The sequence below is a fragment of the Acomys minous genome (assembly GCF_964271855.1).
Source record: "Acomys minous genome assembly, chromosome: 1".
Lineage (NCBI taxonomy): Eukaryota > Metazoa > Chordata > Mammalia > Rodentia > Muridae > Acomys > Acomys minous.
This window is the reverse complement of record NC_140483.1, coordinates 30,735,761-30,760,907: the sequence shown is the minus strand read 5'-3', so window position 1 is coordinate 30,760,907 and position 25,147 is coordinate 30,735,761. Positions and strand designations below refer to the sequence as shown.

The 25,147-nt window shown below is 43.5% G+C and overlaps 1 protein-coding gene and 1 pseudogene across 6 annotated transcripts in view; one reads left to right on the top strand and one right to left on the bottom strand.

Annotated features, from left to right (window-relative positions):
- The window catches only part of DNM3 (dynamin 3), a 469,385-nt gene that overhangs the window by 298,116 nt on the left and 146,122 nt on the right, over window positions 1-25,147 (bottom strand). For all 5 annotated transcript variants that reach the window (XM_084791206.1, XM_084791207.1, XM_084791203.1 and 2 more), the window contains exons 8-11: window positions 21,621-21,756; window positions 19,384-19,451; window positions 16,584-16,722; window positions 3,588-3,674 (exon numbers count right to left, since the gene is read on the bottom strand). In XM_084791206.1, the coding sequence (XP_084647332.1) occupies window positions 3,588-3,674; window positions 16,584-16,722; window positions 19,384-19,451; window positions 21,621-21,756 (430 nt within the window). The remainder of the gene's footprint in view (window positions 1-3,587; window positions 3,675-16,583; window positions 16,723-19,383; window positions 19,452-21,620; window positions 21,757-25,147) is intronic.
- LOC311592060 (large ribosomal subunit protein eL37-like) lies at window positions 2,250-2,587 on the top strand (annotated as a pseudogene). Its single transcript has one exon. The product of its transcript is annotated as a large ribosomal subunit protein eL37-like (transcript).

Here is a 25,147-nt window from a genome sequence, read left to right as displayed (position 1 = left end):
ATTATCCATGAGTTAACTATCGTTGTTCATGCCAAGGATGAGGAAACTGATGGAAATCTATACATAAAGAATGTAAATTGGGACACTGAAATAACCCAGCAGGTAAAAAGACACTTGCCATCAAACCTGATGTCCTGAACTTGTTTTTTATTTATAACACATGTGATGGAGAGACCTGATTCTCAGAGGTTGTCTTCTGACCTACACACACACACACACACACACACACACACACACACACACACACACACACACGATAAATAGTTTAAAAGAATGCATGTAACTTATAAGACAGTTACAAAGAAAGTAAAAGTTCAAGCTTGGACTTGGCGTCCAGGTTGTCTAAGCTCCGAGTTCACTACTTTAACAACAATGAGAGCGCCACTGGCACAATGAGTTAGCCTGGCATACCTCACAGCGCTGATGCAGGCATTCACCTTGACTCAGCCATAGCCTTTTGAGTCATAACCACTAAGATTGCCTCCAAGTTGCCCTAGAGCACACGCCATACACCCTCACACAGCTTCTTAGCATGTTGTTTCTAGACAACACTATCAGGTCCCTAGCAATGTTAGGATCAGACCCTGATGTCAAGACTGCACCTGACTTTTCAGTATTAGCGTGACGTAAGATAGGTATGTTCCAGCCAGAAGTAATGAATTTTGTCTTGGTAACTTTAGAAGCTTATGACATCTGATGCAAATCCTGGGCTCGACATCATGTGGCCGCAAGCCAGAACCATGCCTCAGTCAGCAAGTCTAGTGTAAATTCAAGTCTGTGTAGTCACCTATCTGCCTGCTAACTCTTTAGTGTCATGAACCTTGGGACTGGTTCTTGGACACTGGGATCTGGCTGTTCCACATCAAAACAAGAAAAAAAAAAAAAGAATGAAAATCCAACATGAAAATGTCAACACCTGACTTATATAGGGTCACAAAGATGGTTAAAACAATATACTACCTTTTTATCAATGTTATTTTTTCTTAGGATCCTTCTGAATTAACTCTGTACACTATCATTTGAATGTTATAGCCTAAAAACGCAAGTTAAAATACGTTATTTATTTAAGATGTTCACAGTGGATTGTTCTTGAGACCAGGTCTGCAATGGGTGGTTTTCACTGTCAACTTCTCACAGCCCAGTTATCACCTCAAAAGAGTCTCAGTAAGGGATTGCATATCCAGTTTGGCCTTGAACTATGGCTGTGAGGGATTTTCCCCTTTGTTATGTGAGGTGGAAAGACACACTCTGAGTGTGGAGCTTTATTTCATAGTGAGGCCTTCATCAGACTAGTGTGAATGAGCAAGGAAGAGCCACACAGTCGTTTCTCTCTGTTCCTGACTGTGGGCGTGATATAAAGAGCTGTTTCAGGTCCCTGCCACCTTGAGTGTTCAGTGGTGATAGACTGTCACCTGGGGCTGTAAGAGAAAAGAAATCCTTTCTCTCATAAGCTGCCTTGCAACAGGGTTACTTTATCACAGCAATATAAAGGAAACTGGGACAGGGTCTCATGTACCCCAGCCTGGCCTTGAACTGGCTAAATAAAAGGGAATGAACTTGAATTCCTAATCCTCCTGCCTCTACTTCCTAAGTGCTACAATTACAGGCATGTGCACTGCACTTTATAGAACTAAGTCTTCTTGGTCCAGCAGCAGCTGAGACATCAGATGGGGAGAGGGAATCTCCCGCCTGGGACTATATGTCTGGTCCCTGGCTTTATTCCACTGGCTCGTGAGTTAATGCTGGCTAAGTTACAATACCTCTTTTCTCTACTTTGGGCTGTTATCCAAGATTGTAAAAGATGGAAAACAAGCGGAAATTATAAAGAGCGAGCAATTAATTTTCAGAGCACACTGATAAAACCTAGTAACAGTGAGTCCCGAGCTCAAGCAGAGAAGCAGTGTTCACTGGGGTCTCTCACGGATGCTGCAGCCTGCCAGGCTTCCACCACTGCACTTTCTGCTTCCACCCTCCTGTCTAGGCTCCCATTCTATGCGAGCTGTGTGTCTCTCTTCCCGAGGTTTCTACTTTCTCTTTATTTTTCCTCTCCTCTTTTTCCCTTCCCTCATTCCAACTCATCTGACAATCACAAAACTCTTGGAATACTAACTTATGGAGATGCTCAGAGACCATACAGAACAGCATCCCCCTGACCCAGGGTGGGGTGGGGGGTGGGGGTGGGGGAGGGGGGTGGGGGTGGGGGAGGGGGGTAGGAGAACAATAGTCTGGGCCTCAGCAGCAGAAGCAAGATGACAAAAGGTGTGTCATCCTTTGGAAAGGGTCACAATAAGACCCTTGTGCCACCACTGTGGCTTTAAGGCCCACCACCTTCAGAAGTCGACCTGTGGCAAAAGCGGCTACCCTGCCAAGCACAAGAGAAAGTATAACTGGAGTGCCAAGGCTAAGAGACGAGACACAACTGGGACTGGGTGGATGAGTCGCCTAAAAATTGTCTACCGGAGATTCAGACATGGATTCCGTGAAAGAATGATGCCTAAACCCAGGATGGCAGTTGCTGCAGCATCCAGCTCATCTTGAGGATTTCAATCAGTCATAAAATAAATGCTCTGGTTTCAAAAACAAACAAAACAACAACAACAACAAACAGTCCTACAAGGAGATTTTCACAAGACCACGCTATTATCTGGAAGAGAAAACATGGCCTATGTCCAGTGTGCTGTCCCCCCCCCACACACACACACACGATGCTTGCAGCTGTGTCCTGGAAGAGCGTGTGAAAGCCTTAGTGTTTTCCACTATCATGTTGATAAGTAACTAAGAAAAGGCTACTTTGACATAAGAATCTGTTATTCTTTTCTCAAATAAGTATCCTCCCTTAAAAATAATCCTCCCAAGTGAGAGAGCGAGGGGTCCAGGATGCTTTCAAGGCCATTCCTTACAACCCATATGGATTTGCAAGATAGTTATGAATGTCTAAAAGATTCACTCCTACTCAACTTTCTTCCATGTACATTTCAAGGGTAAGTTCACAAAAACCTGTAAGTAAAACATTAAGAAGTTTTTTTTTAACCTGCTAGAGCGCATATGCAAACCCATGAATAGACAAGAAATACATGGAAGAGAAAAAAATGCAGTGTTTCTGTTTCTGCATCAGTGGTTATCAGCAAGCGGAGTGTGTATACTGGAAAGGTAGGCATGATGGTCACAGAAGGTTGGGGGAGAAATAAAGAGCTTACTATTTGGAGGTGGGTTGTTCTTGGCTGTTGATTTGTCCTCTGAGACAGGGACTTACGCTGTAGCTCAGGTTGGCCTCAGAACCAGCAACACTCCTTCTGCCTCTGCCTCTCAAGTGCTGAGATTGCAGGCCTCAGCCCCATACTTGACTCTGGACTTGTATTATTGATTTTAAGCTTCTGAATTTTTGCTTATATTCTAGCATGCATAAGATATTTGTATAGTGGTAACACATACGTAATTCATAAAACATAAAACTAAATATGATGTTGTTACATGCCTTGCTGTTTTGTCATTGAGGACTAAGGCCAACTACTGGTGATGGCCAGACTCTTCGGTAACACCCTTCCACCCCCCGCAGAAGGCCTGCCATCAGGCCGGCCCCCACTCACCTGATCCTTGGTCTTCCCTTCTCGCTCACGGATGTGGTTAGCAACAATCCTTTCTGTCTCCTCACAAAGTCTGGGGAAGTTGGCCAGCTGTTGAGAAAACATGTCTAGGCATTAATACCACACAAAGATTGTACCACAAAACCAGAAACAGAGGTATGTGATGCAATGACACAGGCATCTCTTTCTGAGAGCAAAAGAGATGTGACCTTTGGCAGGAGAAAAACCCCAGCGGCCCTTGTCAACTGGGAGGAAACGATTCAAATCCAGCACAACAGTTATCTAGAAATAAAACAGAAATCCAGTGTCCCGTGGAGTTTCTTGTCAAAGACGATGGTGCATTTTCTTAATTAGTGACTGATGTGAGAGGGCCCGGCTCATTGTGGGCAGTGTCACCACCCCTGGGCAGAGACTTTTAAGTTCTATAGGAAAGCAGGCTGAAACAAGCATGGGAAGCAAGCCAGGCAACATCACTCCTTCATGGCTTTGTTTCGATTCCTGCCTCCACGTTCCTGCCCTGACTTCCTGCCCTGACTTCCTTCAGTGATGGCCTGTGATGTAAATGTGTAAGCTGAAATAAACTCTTTCCTCTCCAATTTGCTTTGGTCCTTGTGTTTTTTTCACAGCAGTAGAAACTCTAACTAAAGCACCAAGCAAATGCATAGAAGCTTGTCAGGACTTTATGGACACTGAAAAAAAATCATAAAGAAAATAATAAGGGTTTTGACAGAGATGGCAACAGTGGGAATAGAAAGGAATGGACATACCAATGGCCATCCCAAAAATAAATGATTAATTTCAGTTATAAGAAAACTTGCTATAAGAAAATAGCACAATACAGACAGGCAAAGTTCAAGATTCAATTAGTAAATGCGTAGTGGTCCATAAGGAGAAGGTAAACATTAAACAGAATTAGTGATGATGCAGAGAAAAATAGTAGGCACTATGATGGCAAACTGCTGCTATTGCTTTTATAACACAAGAGCTGAAGTTAGACTGAGACCAGAGAAGTTTAACTGAGAGGCTATGTCAATGAAAGCAAATTTCCTGGGGAAAAATTTGGAAGTGTTTATCAAGAACCTCAAACACACACACACAAACACACACACACACACACACACACACAACACACACACACACACACACACACACACACACACACACACACACAGACTTCTGTCTCTGTTTTTCTCTGTCTCTCTGTCTGTCTCATCTGACTCTCTCTCTCCGTCTCCCTCCCCTTCTCTCTCTCTCTCTCTCTCTCTCTCTCTCTCTCTCTCTCTCTTTCACACACACACACACACACACACACACACACACACACACACACTTTCAACATAACTTCCCATCTGGTTGTGGTGGCACATGCTGGTAGGATTTTCTGAAGGGGGCGGAGGATCACAAGTTCGAGGCCAGCTTGGGCTACAATTTCGCAGTATTCTAAGGTAAAATCGCAAAGACTTTTATTACATCATTAATTGGAATGGCAAAATGAGACAAAAGGGAACTTAGTAACTAAATATCTAATGATATTAATGAATCAAGGTAGACCCATTTATAAGTGGCCATTACAAATTATGCGTTTAATCAGTGTGTTTATTTGAATTTATTTATATGTACATATGCATGCCTATGTAACTGTATATGCTTATGCATGGATGGGTATGCTCACACATGTGTATGCACAGAGGCTACAATAAAGTGTCCATGGGTTTCTCCATGACTTTGCCTATTTCACTGGAGCAGACTCTCTCCCTGCACATAGCACTTACTCTTGGCAAGGCTGGAAGCCAGCAAGCCACAGGAAGTTTCTGCACTCAGAATGGGGTTGTCACACATCTGCAGAGATACCCAGTCTGCTACCCAGGTATTGGGCTCCAAACTGAAGCCCTCCTGATCACGTAGCAGGCATCCTTAGCTGCTGGCTCACTGCTGCGGCTCCTCAAATCACATTCTCCTTTGTGCTCAATGACGTGAGACTCGGAGTGTGAGACTAAGGGAAGAAAAACTGAACAACTAAATAATGTCCTGATGCCAAAACACCACTTCACGTCCTCACTTACACAGCGACAAGAACCTTACAAACCCCTGATTTCCTGAATAGCATTTCCTCAAGCTTGAAAGGAATTAGGAAAAAGCCTCCCTGAGAGATGAGGTTTGAGGTGGCCTGGGTTGGTAGACACACTGACTTTACAGTTAGCATGTTGCACGTTAGTTTCCCAGATAGACAAAAGCCCCAGTCCTTCATAGAGCCAAGAGCACCTAGTCGCTTAATGTTGCAACTCTATTGTCTGTGAAGAGAGAAAGCTGAACAAGCGCACAATACAGTAGTAACAGTAGGAACTGCTTTAACTCTACCATGCATTTACTCCTCTGCAGAGGTTTCTATAGTAGAGTATTTGTATGCTGCTATCAAAAATTATAGAACGTCAACTGCGTCCCTAACCTCATAAGGAAAAGTACTTGCTGCATTAAGAACAGAGACCACGTCTGGCCACCCAGAACCATGTTTAAGAAATGAAAGCCATGTATGGCTGCACATGGCTGCAATCTCATTCCTAGGGAGGTTGAGAAAGGAGGATCTGTGAGGCTCACAGGCTGGGGACCATATGATGCACCCCAGGCCACTCGGAGGTCCTGTCTCAACAAATACGGTGGGCAATACCTGAGGCTGTCGTCTGGCCTCTCCACACATGCATACCACATATACATGAGCAGAGAGAGGGGGTATTAACTCATTCTTATCTGAATGTTGAGCTTTGCATTCACTTGAAAGCTTATTTCATGAGTTACTGGCAAGGTACAAATAAATTTCCCACTTCAGAAACACGCCGCGAGAGAGTCTATCAGCCAGATCACTCTCAGACACTTTGGGAATACTGCAGAATATCTTTCATGAAATTTATCATCAAAAACAAAGAGGCCATCAATTTTAGAGGGAGTGACACACACACACATGTGCACTCTCACACACTCATCTTTCTAAGCTTGCTACCCATTAGGCTCAATTCTATCATGAAAGCAACCTGTAGTTTTGTACCAACAACTGAAACAAAAGCAAATACACTAAATTCTAAGGGAACCAAACAAAAAGACAATAAAAGCCATGCCCTCATGTGTCTATATGGTGGGGGACAGCTGGGGGGTGGGGAACGCTAGAGACAATACCAGGCAATGCAAGCCCTGAGCATCACTGAAAGGCATCTGTGAAATGAATACATTTGCTACGTGCCTGATCCGCAAAGGATTCTGGGGGCATAAGTTTTAGAATGTTGGTTTTCGCTGTGGGTTTACACATGTGGTGCGCAGTTCTTATGATGCACACAGGGAAAGGGGCATCAAAGTCCTTTTGATGCTCAAACTAGTTTCTGATTAGGTTCTGTACATTCTGCCTCATTGGCTCTTTCTGTGGGAACTGCTGGGTGTTTGTGCAGCCCTGCTTCCTGCTCTCAAGCACACTCTGTCTTGACTGGCAGCTCTGCATCTGCCTCACTTCCATATGTCTTATTTAAGGTGCAATTACAATTTTCCTCAGTCATTTAAATCACTGTGGCTCTCGGGGTCGTTTGCTCTGCTGCTCAATTAAAAGCCTATATGGCAAGAATTCTAATCGTGTCTGCCTAAATCATGTTGATCTAGAAAGTACCATATTTAGACCTTAATTCCCCATTAATTACATATATTCTATAAATTATTCATAAGGGATCAGGGAAGAAAGGCTTTGCTACTAGTTATAGCAGCTTTATATTTTTTGATATATAGCACATCAGTCACTCACTAGACAACTTCCGTCCACTGGACTTAAGCATGTGATGTTGAATCTTACAGTCTGGAGTGGTTGGTTGACTACATAAGTACACAGTCACACAAGAGAAAAACTCTCACAGGCAAGAGAGGGAAACACAAAGAAACCAATAGCTAAGCCTCCTGTAGGAATGCTCTTTGGATTTAGCGCCCTCATAAGGAGACTGGCACTGCCAGTCACACCACGCATCCATTAAACAGCAAATCACTTCCAAATTCTTTCTTGTTTAAATCATTTCACTATTCTTAAATAACAAAGATCCAATGAAGAAATACTACAACATATCTTTTTCAGAGTCCAAACCTTAAATGTTTGATTTTTGAGAAACTCTTAATGATATATGCTCTGAGAGACAGTAGCATTATAATAAAAAAAAATGACAAAAGCACATCTTAACTATGACCAACATTTTAAGTGTTATTTAGGGTTGTGTATGTTGGGGCGCCTCATTATAAAAAAATTCAGTACAAACCACATTTTTCTCTGGAGGTAAAAGAAACACTTGAAAGGTATTTCCGTTCAATAAAACAAAAATTACATGCTTATAAAATTTACTAAGCATTAATTGATTGGATCATAAGAAGCGGGCTATTCAGTTTCTCCTGGGATAGGCATGAGCCAGCCGAGGTTTCTATGGCCTCTACAGTAACTAGTCGGATGCCTCAAGCAAAGGTCAGACTATTGGGCAGTCACCTTTCATGGACCTGTAACGGGGCTCATGGAGCAAGCAGGCCAGAAGCAGGACAGTTTCCTGCATCTGTCAGACCTGACTTTGTGAGTCTCACTGACAACAGTCGGGAGCTTTTTTTCCCCTTTCATCTAAAGGCTATAAGTCTTCAGATATTGGCCACTCATTATAAACTGACCCAGCAATTATGATTGCACAGCTCATGAAAACATTTACATTTTATTTCAGGCTCTGTGAATTAAGCATGCCACCCTCAAAGGCCCCTTGCAATCCTTTACTTTTGTGTGGCATCCTGCTGGATTTACTCGAGAGATGAGAAAATAGTGGTCTCTGAGCAGAGCGTTATGAAGGAAGAACTGCATTCACCCACGGTCACAAAGGATTGGAAGTGAGGAGCTGTTTTAGCACAGAGCTGCCGGGAAACGGTGACGTTCCTCTTGGTGGCACAGAAGAATTTTCTGTTTTACGATTGGCATTTGGGAAATCTACAAAGCTAGTGAGGGTGGGAGAAAGGAGCCAGCTCCTGGCTAGAGCGGCTAGGATAAAGTGACTCCAGAGCAAGAAATGTGTCAGCTACCCTCCTCCAAGTGGGCGAATTCCAAATCTCTAAACCTCAAACTCTTTCTGCAGCGAGAGGGAGAAATGATGAGGTGTATGATGGAAACACTTTTAAACAGAGAAAGAAAGAGAACTTTCATGTTGTTCAGCAAACGCTAAAGAATGAACATTTCAAAGTCCACCCTCGGATGGAATAAAGCTGAGAGGCTGTCAGGAAAGGCACGCTTGGTCTCTTAAGGAATGCAGGAGGCCTCCAAACAGGTCAGGGTGGGTTGACACTGTGTCAAAACAGTCCCTGAAGGTCTTAGTCAGGTTTCTGTCTCCTCTGTCACCCCAGGTTTATCTTTGGTAGACACATTAATGAGCGGTTACATTGGAAAAAGAAGAAAAGCAGAAGGTAGGAGAAAGAGCTAAACACTAGGCCTGAGTTTCCTATAGAACCCCATAAAGGCTTCAGATGATAACCATCCCAGGTTAGAGAAATTGAATCCCAAGTGTTTTCACAAAAGGAATAGTGCATCAGGATGGCCCCTGACCCTGTGCATCAGCATGGACACACTGACCCTGTGCATCAGCATGGACACACTGACCCTGTGCATCAGCATGGACACACTGACCCTGTGCATCAGCATGGACACACTGACCCTGTGCATCAGCATAGACACACTGACCCTGTGCATCAGCATGGACACACTGACCCTGTGTATCAGCATGGACACACTGACCCTGTGCATCAGCATGGACACACTGACCCTGTGCATCAGCATGGACACACTGACCCTGTGCATCAGCTTGGACACACTGACCCTGTGTATCAGCATGGACACACTGACCCTGTGTATCAGCATGGACACACTGGCCCTGTGAATCAGCATGAACCCCTGACCCTGTGCATCAGCATGGACATGCTGACCCTGTGCATCAGCATGGACCACTGACCCTGTGCATCAGCATGGACACACTGACCCTGTGCATCAGCATGGACACACTGACCCTGTTCATCAGCATGGACCCCTGACCCTGTGCATCAGCAAGGACACACTGACTTTGTGCATCAGCATGGACACACTGACCTTGTGCATCAGCATGGACACACTGACCTTGTGCATCAGCATGGACACACTGACCTTGTGCATCAGCATGGACACACTGACCCTGTGCATCAGCATGGACACACTGACCATGTGCATCAGCATGGACACACTGACCATGGGCATCAGCCTGGACACACTGACCTTGTGCATCAGCATGGACACACTGACCTTGTGCATCAGCATGGACACACTGACCCTGTTTGGTGTTCCGTGACTATCCTTTCACCCTGCTTTTATCCATGTCTGTCACCTGTTACATCAGTAAGGTGCAATTACTTTATCCTTCTGTTTATGCATTCAAAATTACTACTGGGGGAAAGGGACAGTTAGGGTTTCAAATAGAACTGTCAGAGCTTATATCTCAGGGTCCCTTCATTGTCCAACAACAAGGGAAATATGAAATACAATTCACGCAGTCATGTGTGCTGAAAGAAAAAAAAAAGGAGCAGAATAGGACAAAGACTGGGGGAGTCTCCTGAAGTGTTCGGGTGTAGAAAGACTGGGAAACTGCAGATAGAGAATTCAAGGAAGACTATGTTCATAAGGACTTTGAACACAGACCCAAAGGAAGCAAAGGTGTGATCCTTGCAGCTATCTCAAGGCACAGAAAGAAATGCAAAGCTTCCGTCTTCTCAGCCTGCTAAGGAAAGAGGAGCACTGCAGCTGGAATGGAGAGCAGGGAGGGAAGAAGACAAAATTAGAGACAAAAGTGGGGTGGGGTGTCACGTAGGGTACTGAAAGCCCAGCCAGGACTTTGGATTCTCCTCCTTAGTTTATATGGACCCAGGGACCAGATGTTTGCTTACCTAAAATGCCACGGTACTGGGCGTTTCTTCAAACGGCACTTTTTAATACAAAGTTCTTCCCTGGGTTTCTAATGGCAAACTAAACCAAGGTATCTTTTTTTCCTTACAATTTTTTTTTCTAAGCAGCGTGTAGGGGGGGCATTAGGGGGTCAATTAATTGGTATCATAGCGATCCAAGAACGTGGTTTCCCAAAAGGTCAATAAATGACACAGTTGCTAAGCTGTGGTAAAAAAAAAAAAAAAAAAAAAAACCAAGTTGTTCCTCTCTGTGCTTCCCACAAAGAACCTCAGGACCTTGAGACGATGTGACAGAGGAGAGGCGATAAAGGCAGACAGATGAGAACGGATGCCCACCAGAAAAGTTCCAAAGTTGAGCTGTCTCTGGAGAGAGGCCAAATAGCTCATAAAGCCCTAATGTTCCTGCCTCGCTATGCCATGCCCCAGAGACAACAGTGAGAAAATGTCTGAGGTGAAACGTACTCCCTGGAGTTAAAAATCTTGCTTTGTGCTGTGCTGTTTGAACATACGTGAACCCCATATGTTTTAAACTAATGCATGTTTATGTAGTGTGAGGAAAAAAATGGTAAAAGATTTTACACATAAAGCAATCAACGTGAGGAGGTATAAATGAAAACAATGCTTTAAGTGTATGTGTGAACAGGTATGTGGAACTGTAATATAGCTAGAATAACTATATATTTTATATTGCCTAGCATGGTCTTATTTTCCTCTCATAATTGTGGTGAAAGTATTAACAGCACTCCGTTTAATTCTCAAGAATGTCCTGCACTGAACAATAAACTATATAGTCACTTTCTCAATGCCTTGTGTTCAAAGGGGTCAAATAATGAAGTGTTAGCATATGTATCATTAATTAGGATTTTTATCTGAAAAATATTTTAATTTTAATTAGTCTAGTTTTAAAATAAGAGGTTTATGGTAGGCTTATGGCCAAAAGCCTTGAGCATCAAAACAAAGCGTAAAGAACGACAGATGTTTAAACGAAAACCTGTCCAGATGTCATCATTTTCAAAGAAATAACTAAAATGCTCTTTCAAAATAAGGTACATAATTCTTTAGCAAGAAGGAAACTTAAGAACATGTAAATTTTTAATAAGTATTTCTACAGTACCTCTCCTAGGGGGATAGCTATTGTAAATGACTCTAGGGTTTGAAAGATAAATGGCACGGCTCTTTGTTATAAATAAACTGACAATCAGCAAGAGAGGGACGCACATGAACAAATGAACACATACACATTCCTGCACCCTGTCCTGGGTGTGATGAGAGAAGCAGACACAGGTTAGGAACCGAAGTGCGGAGACAGCAGTAAGGAAAGGGGCCAGGAAAGGACTCACAGGGGCTCTCCAGGAGAGCAGTTGGGGGGGGGGGGTAGTGTGCTGCAGTTAGGAAAGTGGGGGGGAGGGGAGTGTGCTGCCTCTATGTACTGGAGGGAGAGGAAAGCGAGACATTCCAGACCAAGAGAGTCATGTAAACCAACGCCAAAGGCAAGACAAACCTTAGAGGGGAGTGAACCGTCGCCATAACAAGTGTTGTGACAACAGACAGAGCCCAACAAGTCCTGAGAAATTGGACAGTGGAATGCAAGCCTAAGTGATTTAAACTTTACACTCAAGGCTTGACAGGGCATTCATTTTAATAAAACGGACAAGATATATGTCTAAATTTTTTAGAAAGGCTACTTTGTTAACGGCATAGAATTTGAAGGTGTTGAGGTCAGAGGTCAAAGGATCAGGAGGCCACTAAAGGAGTCCTCAGAACTAAGCAGGGACATATCGTAGGTGTGGTACTGGGGAAATGGTGTGTGGGTTTGAACCTGTAATGTCTTCCGTAGACTGTGTTTGGAAGCCTCGGCCCTTAGTGTGTACCACAAATTGGAAGCAGTGGGGCCTGTTGAGAGGGACCAAGTGGTTACACATAGATCACTCGGAGTCAGATGCCATGGGTTCCAGTCTCTGCCTCCTGGTTGATATAATACCAACAGTTGCCTCACATTCCAAGCACCATGCACTTCTTCAGCCATAAAAAACAAAAACAGAAACAAAAAACAAAACAAAACAAAAAAACCCTTAGATTCCTTCCAAAACCATGAACTAAATAAATGAAACCTTTTCTCATCAAGCTATTGGTACAGAAAATTTCTGGAGGTGAAAATTTGGGAATTGTCAATGTTTTAAGGCTTAAACGGTAGTAGTTGAATGGTAGGAGACGTGATCTGTCAAGTAAAACCACAAGAAGACAAGAAAGCCCATGAGCTCAGTAGGATCCCAGGGTTTACAGGAAGGCAAAGGTGGACAGCCATTGAGAACAAGGGAAGAAGAGATGGAAGGGGGCCTAGAAGAGAGAGAGAGACAGAGAGAGAGAGAGAGAGAGAGAGAGAGAGAGAGAGAGAGAGAGAGAGACAGAGAGACAGAGAGACAGAGAGAGACAGAGAGAGAGAGACAGAGAGAGACAGAGACAGAGACAGACAGACAGAGACAGACAGAGACAGAGACAGAGAAAGACAGGCACAGACAGAGACAGAGAGAGATGGCCGAATTAAAACGAGAGTGGATTCAGGAATAAGCGTGCCCTTTAGTTAGGACAGTCAGGCCCCAGTTGACCTTGCCCATGAGTATCTCCACAAAGTGGTGTGGTGCAGGCTAGATGAAGGTTGAACAATTAACTGGGGAAGGAGAGGGGACAACAGATAGGCTTGAGGTTGGGTCTTCCTGAGTTAAGGGTATGTGCTGGCCTTGTTAATGTGACAGAGGATACATCATGTGAAAACAGAAAGCTCACTCCTAAGAGTTAATTTTCTTAGAAAGTGGGTGAGGAGGTAGGGATGTGGCCATGGTCAGGGCCAGTGTCTCATCACAGACAAAGGTGAATCAGGAGGATGCTCCGAGTACAGGAAGGGCTTGGGGACTGAAAGACAAGAAGCCAGTTAGCGGCCCCTGTAAAATTGTGAAGTAGAGCGTGTTAAGTTTAGCATCCCTGTATGGAGAACAGTCACTAATCCAAGCCTACTGGAATATTTCTGAGTAGCATTCATGATTATGCTAAGGTACAAGACTCGGTATACTTTGACACCCATTCAGAAAGGGGGGGGGCGGTTCCCAGGCTTCTCAGGAACTTAGCGAAAAGGAAAATGGCCATTTTCACTATCCTTTGAGTTTCAACTGGTAGAAAAGTTAAATTGTGCAGAAATTAACTAATTGATCAGCAAATCAAAAGTGTGTTGCTCAACCATATGTCTCCACCACAGTGGGCTCTCTGATTTAAAGTTCCCACTCTATATTTTGAACTTAGGTCTCAGAGGCAAAGAGGACAATAACTTTCAAAAGTCCTCTGGCTCTTCCATTATTCTTTAGCGGTCTTTTTTTAAATCTAAGGAAAGTTCAAGAGGTAGCCTGTGTTCTGTTTGCCATACACTTAGGGACGGCATCTTCTAAGACATCTGTCAGTGATGCCAAGGACCACAAGAAGTCAGGGGAATGTGACGGTAGCGGAGATTCAATGGGGAATCTTGGGAATCGGCAACACCAAAGAAGAGTAACTATTGGCTGTTAGACATAAGCTCTACATAGACACTGGACCCCGAAGGTGAACTGGGAATGAAGGGGCGGGGGGAAGTAAGCCAGCTTCTAAGAATCCCGATGCATCATGGGAGGAGACAGGGACTGGTGGTGACAGCAGTAAGGGTTGGGGGAATGTACTGGTCCAACTTGGGCCTTAATGGAAGACTTTTTCAGTAGAGTGGTAGAGTTCTGTTTGGGACCCATGGCAGAAGTAAGTAAGCACTGTGCCTGATCCCAGGCCCTTAAATATTTCTTTAGGTTTGTACCAATAAATTTCCATCTGTAAAGAAATATCCAGGGAGAACAACAACGTTGGGGAGAAATCTGGACTTCCTTTGTTTTACTTCATTTTATTTAAAGCAAAATATAGAATGTTCTAAGACAGTAAAAAATACACAGGCGATTGTTCCAGAAAGCATAAATGGAAAGGGAGGTTCAAAGTCAGGGAGCAAGAATGGAAGGCAGAAAATGTCTGAGAACACGCTCTCTCACCCCAGGCTGACTGTTGCTTTTCCAGTAAGTCGGATAAAATGGGAAATGATAAAATAAATAAATAAATAAAACGATTCATACATACCATAAACACTTTATATAACTGAAAACATAAATGAACACACATGTGCCAATCTTTTGATGTCAGGCCAAGGCCTGCGCTCTGCATATGGGCCCACTGATTAGAGTTATGGCTCTTCTGTCTTACATAAACCACATCCTTCATTGTGATTTCCAGGGAGGGAGGGAGGGAGGGAAAGAGGGAGGGAGGAAGAACCTCAACACACTTATTAAATAATCTGAGCACAGAGACTCTCTACAGTTTTATAAGCACCCAGGCAACCACGTGCACTGTTTCACTAGTGTCCTCCCCACACCTCACCAGTAGGACAATGTTCACAGCTAACAACCATTTTTTTCTTTTTTTTCTTTTTTCTCCTCTGCTCTCCCTCCCCTCTTTGACATTTGATCAGTTTACATCCTGTCAATTCCATTGTTCTTTGTTTGTTCATGAAGGAATACACAGCTTTGGCACACAGATGTGGTTCCTGGAACTCTTGTCCTTTAGGACAGTACAAAAGATTTCTTTAAATTTTTTTCTGGTGGGGCACACCTTTAATCCTGGAACTCATGAGGGCAAAGGCAGCCTGATCTCTGAAAGTTCTACACAGCCAGGTCCAGGCTAGCCCAGACTATACAGAGGGACCCTGTTGCAAAAGAAAGACAGAAAGACAGGAAGGAAGGAAGGAGAAACAATAAATAAGTTTAAGTTTTAAAAATGTATATATGTGTGTGCACATACATGCATGTATGTGGGTGTCTGCTGAAGCTAGAAAAACACTTTAAATCTCTGGAGCCACAATTACAGGCGGTCATGAGCTATCACATGTGGGTACTAGGAATTGAACTCCAGTTCTCTGCAAGAGCAGCGAACGCTCTTCACTGCTGGGCCATCTTTCCAGCTTTCCCATAAAAATATTCTTTTAATGGTCTTAGCAACTTAGCATACTTCCCCAGTATTCCTCAGTGAGACGCCACCCAAACTGGGAAGTCTTTCCTCAATGACTTTCCACCATAGGTTCGATATATATTCATTTACAGAGTACAGGCTGCTGTGGAAATGGCCACTTATAGATGAGCCACCATTTGTTGATGCCCCACTGTGATTAATCAGTGTATTAGGTGTCCATAAGACTTCTGGCATCGTTCTGTTTAGTCCTCACTGTACGATTGCAGGTACCATACTTACTGTGCATGGCATCAGAAGGCAGCTATGCTCACCAGTATACCACAATGGACTCTAATGTGTGACATGAGTTTGTGCCAGTGATAACACTGGCGACCAAACAGAAGGATGCCTGAAGTCTCTGGACATCTAACACAATGGTGCTGCAACTATGCAAAAACAGCTACAAACACACAGGGGCACGGCACATTTGAGACATCTTTGCCTTCCCATCAGAAGATGCATACAGAGAGACGTCTGAATCTGGGTCACTGGGCCTCAGATGCTAGGCTCTTATCCAATACATTACATGGTTTGTTTCCTGAATGCCAGGTTAAAAGTGGAATCACTAATAATTTACAAGAATGTTATTATTGACACAAAGTCAACAATGCTCTTCTCTAACGATTACCTTCAAACACAGACCAGAGGAATTTGTTTAGGGTAGTCATCTAATTACTCTAAGGTGATGCTTATCTATTTCAGGCCATAACAAGAAAAAAATCAGAGGACAAAAGTATACTCCTTCCAAGCTAAGCAAAGTTATTACAGGGCTAAACAGGATGTGATACCAGATAACGCTCTGCTCACTGCAAAGGCAGTTCCCACTATAACTTGCCAGAGTCTTTGTCTTTGCACAGACACAAAATGTCTTTCACAAAGTAGAGTTGGGAAAAAAATATACAACGGGATATGAAGGTGAGCAAGTTAACGAGACGCTAACTGAGAAATTAAGTAGCACAAGCTTACTTTCTTGGTACACTTCTTCACGGTGTTGATCAGCTCCTGCATGACCAGGTCCACGCTCTTCAGGGACGGCCCTTTCAGTTTTACTATCTGCTTTTTGACTATTGCTTCAAATGCCATGTCCGGAGTAAACAACCCTGTCCTGAATGTAAGAAAGACAGCAGCGGATTAGATATCAGCGGCTGAGTATAGTAGCCGCTGTTTAAATGGACACACTCCTTGAATTGAGCCTGTTGTAGTAGACCAAGTTTTAGATGTGTATCAGTAGCTGCAGTGACACATCAGCCATTAAAGTGCTTGCCTTGCCAGCATGGGGACCTGAGTTTGACCCCTAGTACCCACACACAAGAAGACAGGCCTGTGGTCCCAGAGGAGGGAAGGCAGATACAGAAGGAGCTCTGGGGAATTGCTCGCTGCTCAGCCTCCATAGCCTGCTTGGAAAGCTTAAGGCTGATGAGAGATTCTGTTTCCAACGTGAGGTGGACGGCTCCTGAAGAATGGCAGCTGAATGACCTTTGGCCTCCACAGGCAAGTGCACACGCTTGCATGTACACCAGTACACCTACACCTCGCTCACACACTGACGCACACACACATATACACAGAAACAGGCACACATCAGTACACACACAAAGTGTACGTGGCAACCAGTTCTACTTGTGACCTCTTTATTCTACTATCTTTAATAGCCCTAAAAATTCAAGTTTCCATCTAGCAGCAATGCCCAAGCATTAAGCAGCACTTGCTCACACTGTGTCAATCACTGGACTCAACGCTTGCAAATGCACACAAAACAGCCCAGCATGTTTTCATAACTTACAAAGTAATGTGAACTGCAATTTGTCTCAACTCACTATTTCAAAACAACAAAAAGGAACATTAAGTAGGCCTCCATAATAATCCTGTAGATTCATCCACTGCCTGAAATTTTTCTGGGAAAAAAAAATATGTATCTGTGCAGAACACTACAGACATTATTCTTAACATGATTTCTCCAAAAATGCCAGGTAACAACTATTTTCATATAGCATTAGGTATTGTGAGAAATTATGAGATGATTCAAAGCATAGCGAGGCTGCATGTATGTTATTTGAAGAGGTGTGCTGTTTTACATGAGAATGTACTCTGTGAATCGGGCCATCTCTGTTTATCATCCCTAATGGATTTCAAAAGCAGCCCTCTCTTAACACAGCGAAGCAATGGGGCCTCAGAACCTACTCTTTCCAGCCAGACTGTACTACAGAGACCTGGCTGGTTCTCAACTCACCGTCCCTGGGTGCTGAAGGAAAGAGTGTGACTGTAAAGGAGCCATCAACTCACCTAGATGGTGTACAAGGCCTAGATGGTGAATTTATAAAAATAACCAAAATAGCAAGCATATTTTTTTCAGCTGGAATTAACTCAAAGTTAATGTCATAATAATGCTAGGTGTGGTAGTGTGCGCCTACAATCCCGGCGTGGGGAATGGATGGAGATTCCCGACATAATCTCATGCTGGCCCTGGTGGCAGAAGCTGAGCCTCAAGTGGCCACCAACAGGAGGACCCTCTATCACTGAAGGCAATGTGTGAACCATGAACCAGCCACCTAAGTGGAAACAGATTATATTCAGGACATCGATCATTAACATGTGCTTGTCAAATCACATTCAGCTTACTCTGCATGAGCTCAAGAAATGGGTTGTAAAATAATTTAGGTCACACTCCTGGGCTGTATTGCTATGGAGTGGATGCATGTGTTTCCCTAAGTTAGGTTGAAACCCTGTAGACTTGATGCCACAGCATGAGGACACAGGGCCTTTGAGAAGAAATCAGATTGTAAGGGCGAGTCTCTCATGAACGAGATTAGTGTCTCCTAGGAGACCAGAGAGCCTGCTGCTGCTCCTTCCCCCACATACAGGCACTGTGAGACTTGGCTAGTAGACAAACTGGAAGACAGGCCTCACCAGGCCGGGCCAGGCCATGCTGAGGAACATTGGTCATGTGCTTTCTGACTCCAGAACCATGAGAGACAAATGTCGTTGTTGATAAGCAACTCAGCCTTGAGGGTTTGTTATAGAAACCTAAAATACTAAAATAAAAAATAACAAAATAGCCCTACACTCACCAAGGGGAAGTTCAGTTTCTAGCTCCCTCCAGGTCATGTTCTGTGCTCACGTCACTCCACTCTCCTAACCACCTTACCCACAACAGCCAGACTGGAAAGCCTTTGCCAATGGCTTTCCATCCTCAACAGCCTGAATTATCATCTTGCACCCTCTCAGGTCCACTGCACAAGTCCTCCTATGCACGTACCCATGCATCTGCAATCTTACACACACACACACACACACACACACACACACACACACATACACACACTCAGGCACACAACATTCTATGACTGAAATTATTCCTTACATACAAATGGCTATATTGAAAAATAATCACCCTTCTTAGTCTTTCCCAACTTTTCTCCATAACTCCAAATTATTTTGTCATTTCTCCATGGAAAACAATTATGTGTGCACACGCCTGTGCCTTCCTGCCTGCTTACAGAACAGAGCCTTGCTCCCCACTCAGGGGTGAGTAGAATGCTGGCTTTATTGTGAAGAGACAGGCCATGGGTACAAAATGCTTTTTATATTAAAAAAAAACCTCTCTAGTAATATAGAAAATTAGCACCAAGTCAAAAGTCAAGGTTTTCTTCTTCTGTCTTCTCTCTCCTTTTTCCAGATGATGATGAAAAACTACTTTACTAAGCCATGTGGAAACGCTCGCTTTTCTTTTGGTAGCTCCAAGACAGGGAAAACGTGCATCACTTGCCTGATGCCATGTATGTTTTTGATTGCATAGCTTATTTCTCTTCTCAGTTCCTTCTCATTGAACTCCATCTGCAGATGCGAAAACAAGCCACAGTTAGGACACTTAATTCCTTTGGATAATATTATTGAATGGTATAGAATCAGGATAACTTGACTGTTAATAATAAATGGATACTCATGTCTTTTGTAAGCTAAACCCAGATGGTCAAAACATCTGTTTATATGGAGTTCAAGGCCACATAGAACACTAGGGATTTCTGGAACTTCCAGTGGAGCAGAGATTTTTTTTTTTAACTCTGTTATATGAGGAGGGCTGAGCATAAAGGATACCTCCTGGACATAAACCCAGTCACTCATTTGAAACATAGAATTCTTTTTTCTGAACGTAGTAAAGTGGAGGCCACGGGAGAATGCATAAATGAGAGCATCTTCTGATGGGAGGCCACAACACAGATGTCTTTTCTTTCTGGCCATTTTAACCACCTGATTGTAAAACCTCTTTATAAAAGGAAATTAATAATATCTTACCATGCCAACACAGGATGCATTGCTGCATAACTATTTCCTGGAAGTCCTGGGCACTACGAGTCTACTTGGAAGTAGGGTCGACGTGTTATAGAGCTTAGTCCCAGCAGGCACATCCAGAGAGACCCGGATTCTGCTTTAGCAGGGATGCTGTCATTTCAGCGTCGCCCTGGACCACTTCCTCCCTTACACTCTGCATCTCAGAGCGATAACCTCCCTCAAGTCCCCGTCCTATGCTATGGCTTCACTTAGCATTCCTTCCTTTGTAAAGTGAATATTCCCACCCCTTTCTCACCTCTTACAGCTTAACTGGCTACCCATCATTCCAAACTCAGCTCAGAAGTCTGGCTCGCTTACCCACTTGGGCTGAGATTCATGTCTGTGGGTGGTGTTTCCATAGCACCCTGTGCTGAAGTTTGTCACTTTACTTAGCACATTTTAATAAAGCTATCTATTTACCCACCCTCTTCCCACACCAATACATAAACACCACCTCCTCAAATGCAAGGCAAGTGGCACAGTCCCTAAGTGACTCGGCTGCCTTATTGAGCAATCAGTCCTAGCAAACACAAACAACCCTCCTTTCCTTCCTGCACACTGACACTTTTCCTTAGTTCCCTCATATGATGGGCACCATCGTTCACTCAGTGGCAGAAGCCAGGACTTGGGGTGTGATTTGGAACCTTCTGGTTTCGTCTCTTGACTCGCCTGTCAACCTTACCTCTAAAATCCCACAGCTACGCATTTCTCTCTATCCTTTCTCCTTTTGTCGTTTTGACCGGGAAGCTAAAACTAATTTACATTTCAGAGCTTCTCCCTTGCACGAGATCCCTTCCTAGACCATGTGCCCAATCATGTGTTTGCAATGTTGCTTTCTTGGTCTCTAAGGGACCCCTGAGATTACAGAAGCTTCAGGCAGAAAACATGGTCTGTCCACCTCTGGTCGGGCCCTCCTCTTCCTTATGGCTTGCCCCTTGGTCATTCAGCAGGCATAGTAGTCTTTGGGGATCGTCGACACAACTAGGTGACACACCCCTGTGTAAAATCTTCCTGTCGCTTTCCATTGTGAACCATGAGCACCTCACTGCACCCAGGTTAGGCCCGGGTGAACTGGGCACTTCCTTCCTTCCTCTCTGAATTCTTTCATCTTCCTCTCCACTACCTCCACGCATGCGCGTGGCCTGTCATACTCATTCCTATTATGTTGCTTCGCACGAGGACATAGCTTGTTCCCTGAGCGAGCCTCTCCCCAGGAGTGTTCATAACACTGGCATCTTTATGCTGTGCTGGTTAATACACTCTTCACTCAGAGAGAACCTATCTAAATATGCCAAGAAAAGGGAACTTCGCCTCATGTCGCCGTAATAACACTTGAACGTTTCTTATGTTGTCTATTTTTTTATTGTCTGTATTTCCCCACTAGACAAATTCAACCACTCTCTATCTTGATCAGTGGAACTTTCCCCCCATAAAAGAGTCTCAGAAATATTTTAAATTAGACAACTGATAAATGCTGTGGCAAACTCAAGTATTGTTTCTTTTGGTGATCTCTATGAACTCACTGAAATCAGAAAAGGATATTTCAAGTACAAAGGATTTTATTCCAAGAACTCTATTGGTCCCGTGATGTAGAACATTACATCAAGAGAGCTGCAAAAGAGAATATGGAAATGATGTGGGGGGAAAAGGAAGAAAAGAGCTGTGGTTACGAACCTTCACTATCTCAAAAGGAAAGCGCTCATGGAAAATGCGATTGATCTTCGCACCGCCCGAGAGCTCTAAGGTGTCTACTTGATCCCCCGACCCTTCGATTCTCTTCTCAAAGTCCACAGCGAACTGTTGGACCATCCTAGAATTGAGAAAGAGAAATAAATCTGGGTTAAAGTTAGTTAAAAATAGGCGGCTCTCCGGTCCTTGACTGATTTCACTAAGAGTGTACGTAGCTGAGACTCCTTTCCTGGTGTTCTTAGTGACACCTGGTGGCCAAGTTAGCACTGCTCATCGAGTAGTCAATTACAGAAACATGTGTTACTGAGATTTATTTTAGGCATTTTAACTGGAGTAAATATTTCAAATATTTTTCACTTTAAATGTGTTCTGTCCATTGTGGTTACAACAAGAAATTGTACTTAAGGAACAGTTAAACTAAAAATGAAAGTTATGTGATAAATCTTATGTAGAATATTCAAGTGAGCCTCCACTCCTGTGACATCATGCCTGCCCACTCCCAGCTCCCACCAGTGAAACAGCAAACACACACACGTGCATGCACACACACAGACACACACACAGACACACAAACACACACAGACACACACACCACACATACGCATGCACATACACACACACAGACACAACACACACACACACAGACACACACACACACACACACACACACACACACACACACACACACACCACTGCTCAGGCTCATTTTCTCCCTCCAAATATGGCACCTCGAGACACAGGTTTCCCCATCTTCAGATGCCATGATTCATAGGAGTGCCTGGCCCACACTGCAACTATGGGCTGGCCATGTATTTTCTCTTAGCTATCTTGTATCAAAAAACCTAAAACTTCTCTCAGTCCCGAGCCTGCTGATTCTCCTGCCTTGGCTCTGCCCTCAGAAATCCCTTCTTGGATTACTAAAGAACCTATATTTTTTTTTCCTGATTCTAGGATTATGTCCAGGTCAGATCTTATACTGCCACAACCACACAAACCTGCCACCACAGATCCTTCTACTAGTACTTCTGACTTGCTTTTTACAAGGTGCCCACAGTTTGGCTCCCCCCACTATCTAGGACTCTTCGCAATATGGCCCTGGCTGTTCTTGAGGCCCTTCTCTTGTTCATCAACATGCACCTTCCAATCCAAACAAAAAGATCTACTGTCCAGTCCCCAAAGGTACTGCGCCCCTGTTTTCCTACTTGTCTTGAGTATTCTCAACACAATTGACTCCATCCCCTGCCTGGCTGACTTGCTTCTGTTCTCAAGACTTGGCCCAAATATTAATTCTTCCAAGAAACCCACATGATCAGTGGCCCTCAACTACCACTGTCATCTACCACTGCTCAGATGAAGGGGTTCTCTGCTTCTTTCATCTATTTCTAGCTAAGTACTTAGAAGACCACATCACCACTGCCTCTTTCCCTGTCAGTTGCCCCCTGAAGGCAAAGGCATGCACTTGGTTTATCTCTGTATGAGCAACATATAAGAGATGCTTAATAAATATTTGTCCTATGAGTCAACTAATTATCTTAAACTAACTGGTTAAAAGAAAAGAAAAGGGAAAAAAAGTATGTTCATTTGTGATGATAACTAGGTTTAGAGGTTCCAGCCCTGCCTGACACACTAGAACTACTATTTTCAAATTCAAAATCTAATAGTAAAATATTTTCAGACCTTCTGAAATGTGTATAATTTTATTGTCAAAAATATAGGATAGAAAATGGGTGAAAGTAATTACAAATTATTTAGGCACGTTCAGGTATATTCTAATGTTTTGATGTATTTTGTTAAACATCTAGAAAGTTGTGGGAAATGTGCTGAGACACCAGAAGTTTGTAAAATCTTCATCTCTGTCAATTTTTCCCATCTCCTCCACTTGGAATAAGCTATTTACAAGTTCACTCTCATCTCTTACCCTCCTCCTTGACCCTAACACACTCCCTCGTCTTTCCTTCAGGGCCTCGGGAATCACTTCCCCCTGAGAATTAACGCTTCTCCTCCTATGTTCCTGCCTCCTCCTCTGAGGTGCAGCATTCTCTACTTATGACAAACAGCATTGACTAGAGTCTAACATGATTCATCATTTATAGGCTTGTCTTCTCGATCCTCCTCCTGAATGCTTTAAAGGATCATGCTCATTGCTGACTGCACAGTAGGTAATGCAGAGCCAGGGTCAGAGTAGAGTGCATGGAAAGATGGCAGAAAGAAGGGTGAAGAAACATTGCCAGGGAAGACAGGAGCATGAAAAGACGATGAATCGACTGTCTAGTCAACAACTGTATGGTGATATGTTCTGCAGTCAAGGCGGTGACGTCACAGAGGCAAGGATGAGTCTTTGCATCCTAGCTTCAGATAGATATTAAGATGATGTATGACCTCAATATAAATATAAATATATTCTTTTCCATATAACTTAAAGAATTTTTATAAGAGTTTATCCAAAGTCAAGAAGAAAAAAAAATCTAAGAAATCACTCTACTCTTCAAAAAAGTTCTAACCAGGTGCGGTGGCGCACACACGTGATCCCAGTACTCTGGGAGGATGAGGCAGGCAGATCTCTCTGTGAGTTCAAGGCCAGTCTGATCCACAAAGAGAATCTAGGACAGCCAAGGCTGCACAGAGAAACCGTGTGTGTGTGTGTGTGTGTGTGTGTGTGTGTGTGTGTGTGTGTGTATAAACATTCTTCTTTGTCATGGTATTATTTTTAAGTGAAATATAACATGATGCAATTAAGATGCCACTGAGACAATTTAAATATTCAGAAATCCTTTCATTAAAAACAAAACAAAGCAAAAAAAAAAAACTGTGGTGGCGCACCCCTTTAGTCCCAGCATTCAGAGAGACAGAGGCTGGCAGATCTCTGTGAGTTCGAGGCCGGCCTAGTCTACAGAGTGACTCCAGGACAGCCAAGTCTACACACACAAAAAAAGCCTGTCTTGAAAAAAAACAAAACAACAAGAAAAAGAACAACAAACAACAACAAAACACAGAATAGTTATATGACCATCACTGGGGCAGAAAATACCAATATGAGTCCAATACTGCTGTGACTTCTGACCAAAGCAAGAACCATATAAGACATTTCAATGCATCCTCTCACATTTGAAGGATGATTGTGTCTCCCCCTCTTTCCAAAGAGCTGAGACAGTAGCATAATGCCGTATCTATGCCCATAGGAATGGACGGTGTAGGTCAAGTTGTAGTAGGACACTACGGAAGGCATCGGGTTGGTAAAGTAGTCCAGGGTCACAAGAATAAGTGCATCACCTCCACTGAATGGGCACAGCGGAGAAGCACGAATGACATCACTGCCCGTGTGGGCACTCCCTCAGAAGGTAGGTATCACCAGGCTGAACCTGGACCACGATGGGAAAGAAAAGTCCTAGAGCAGAAAGCCAAGTCTAACTAAAGAGGGAAGAAATAAGACAAATATAAGGAAGAAACTACTGTGACGTGTGAAAACTCCAAGGTCCTCATACTCACAGAGAAGGACTGGAAAAACCAGAAAA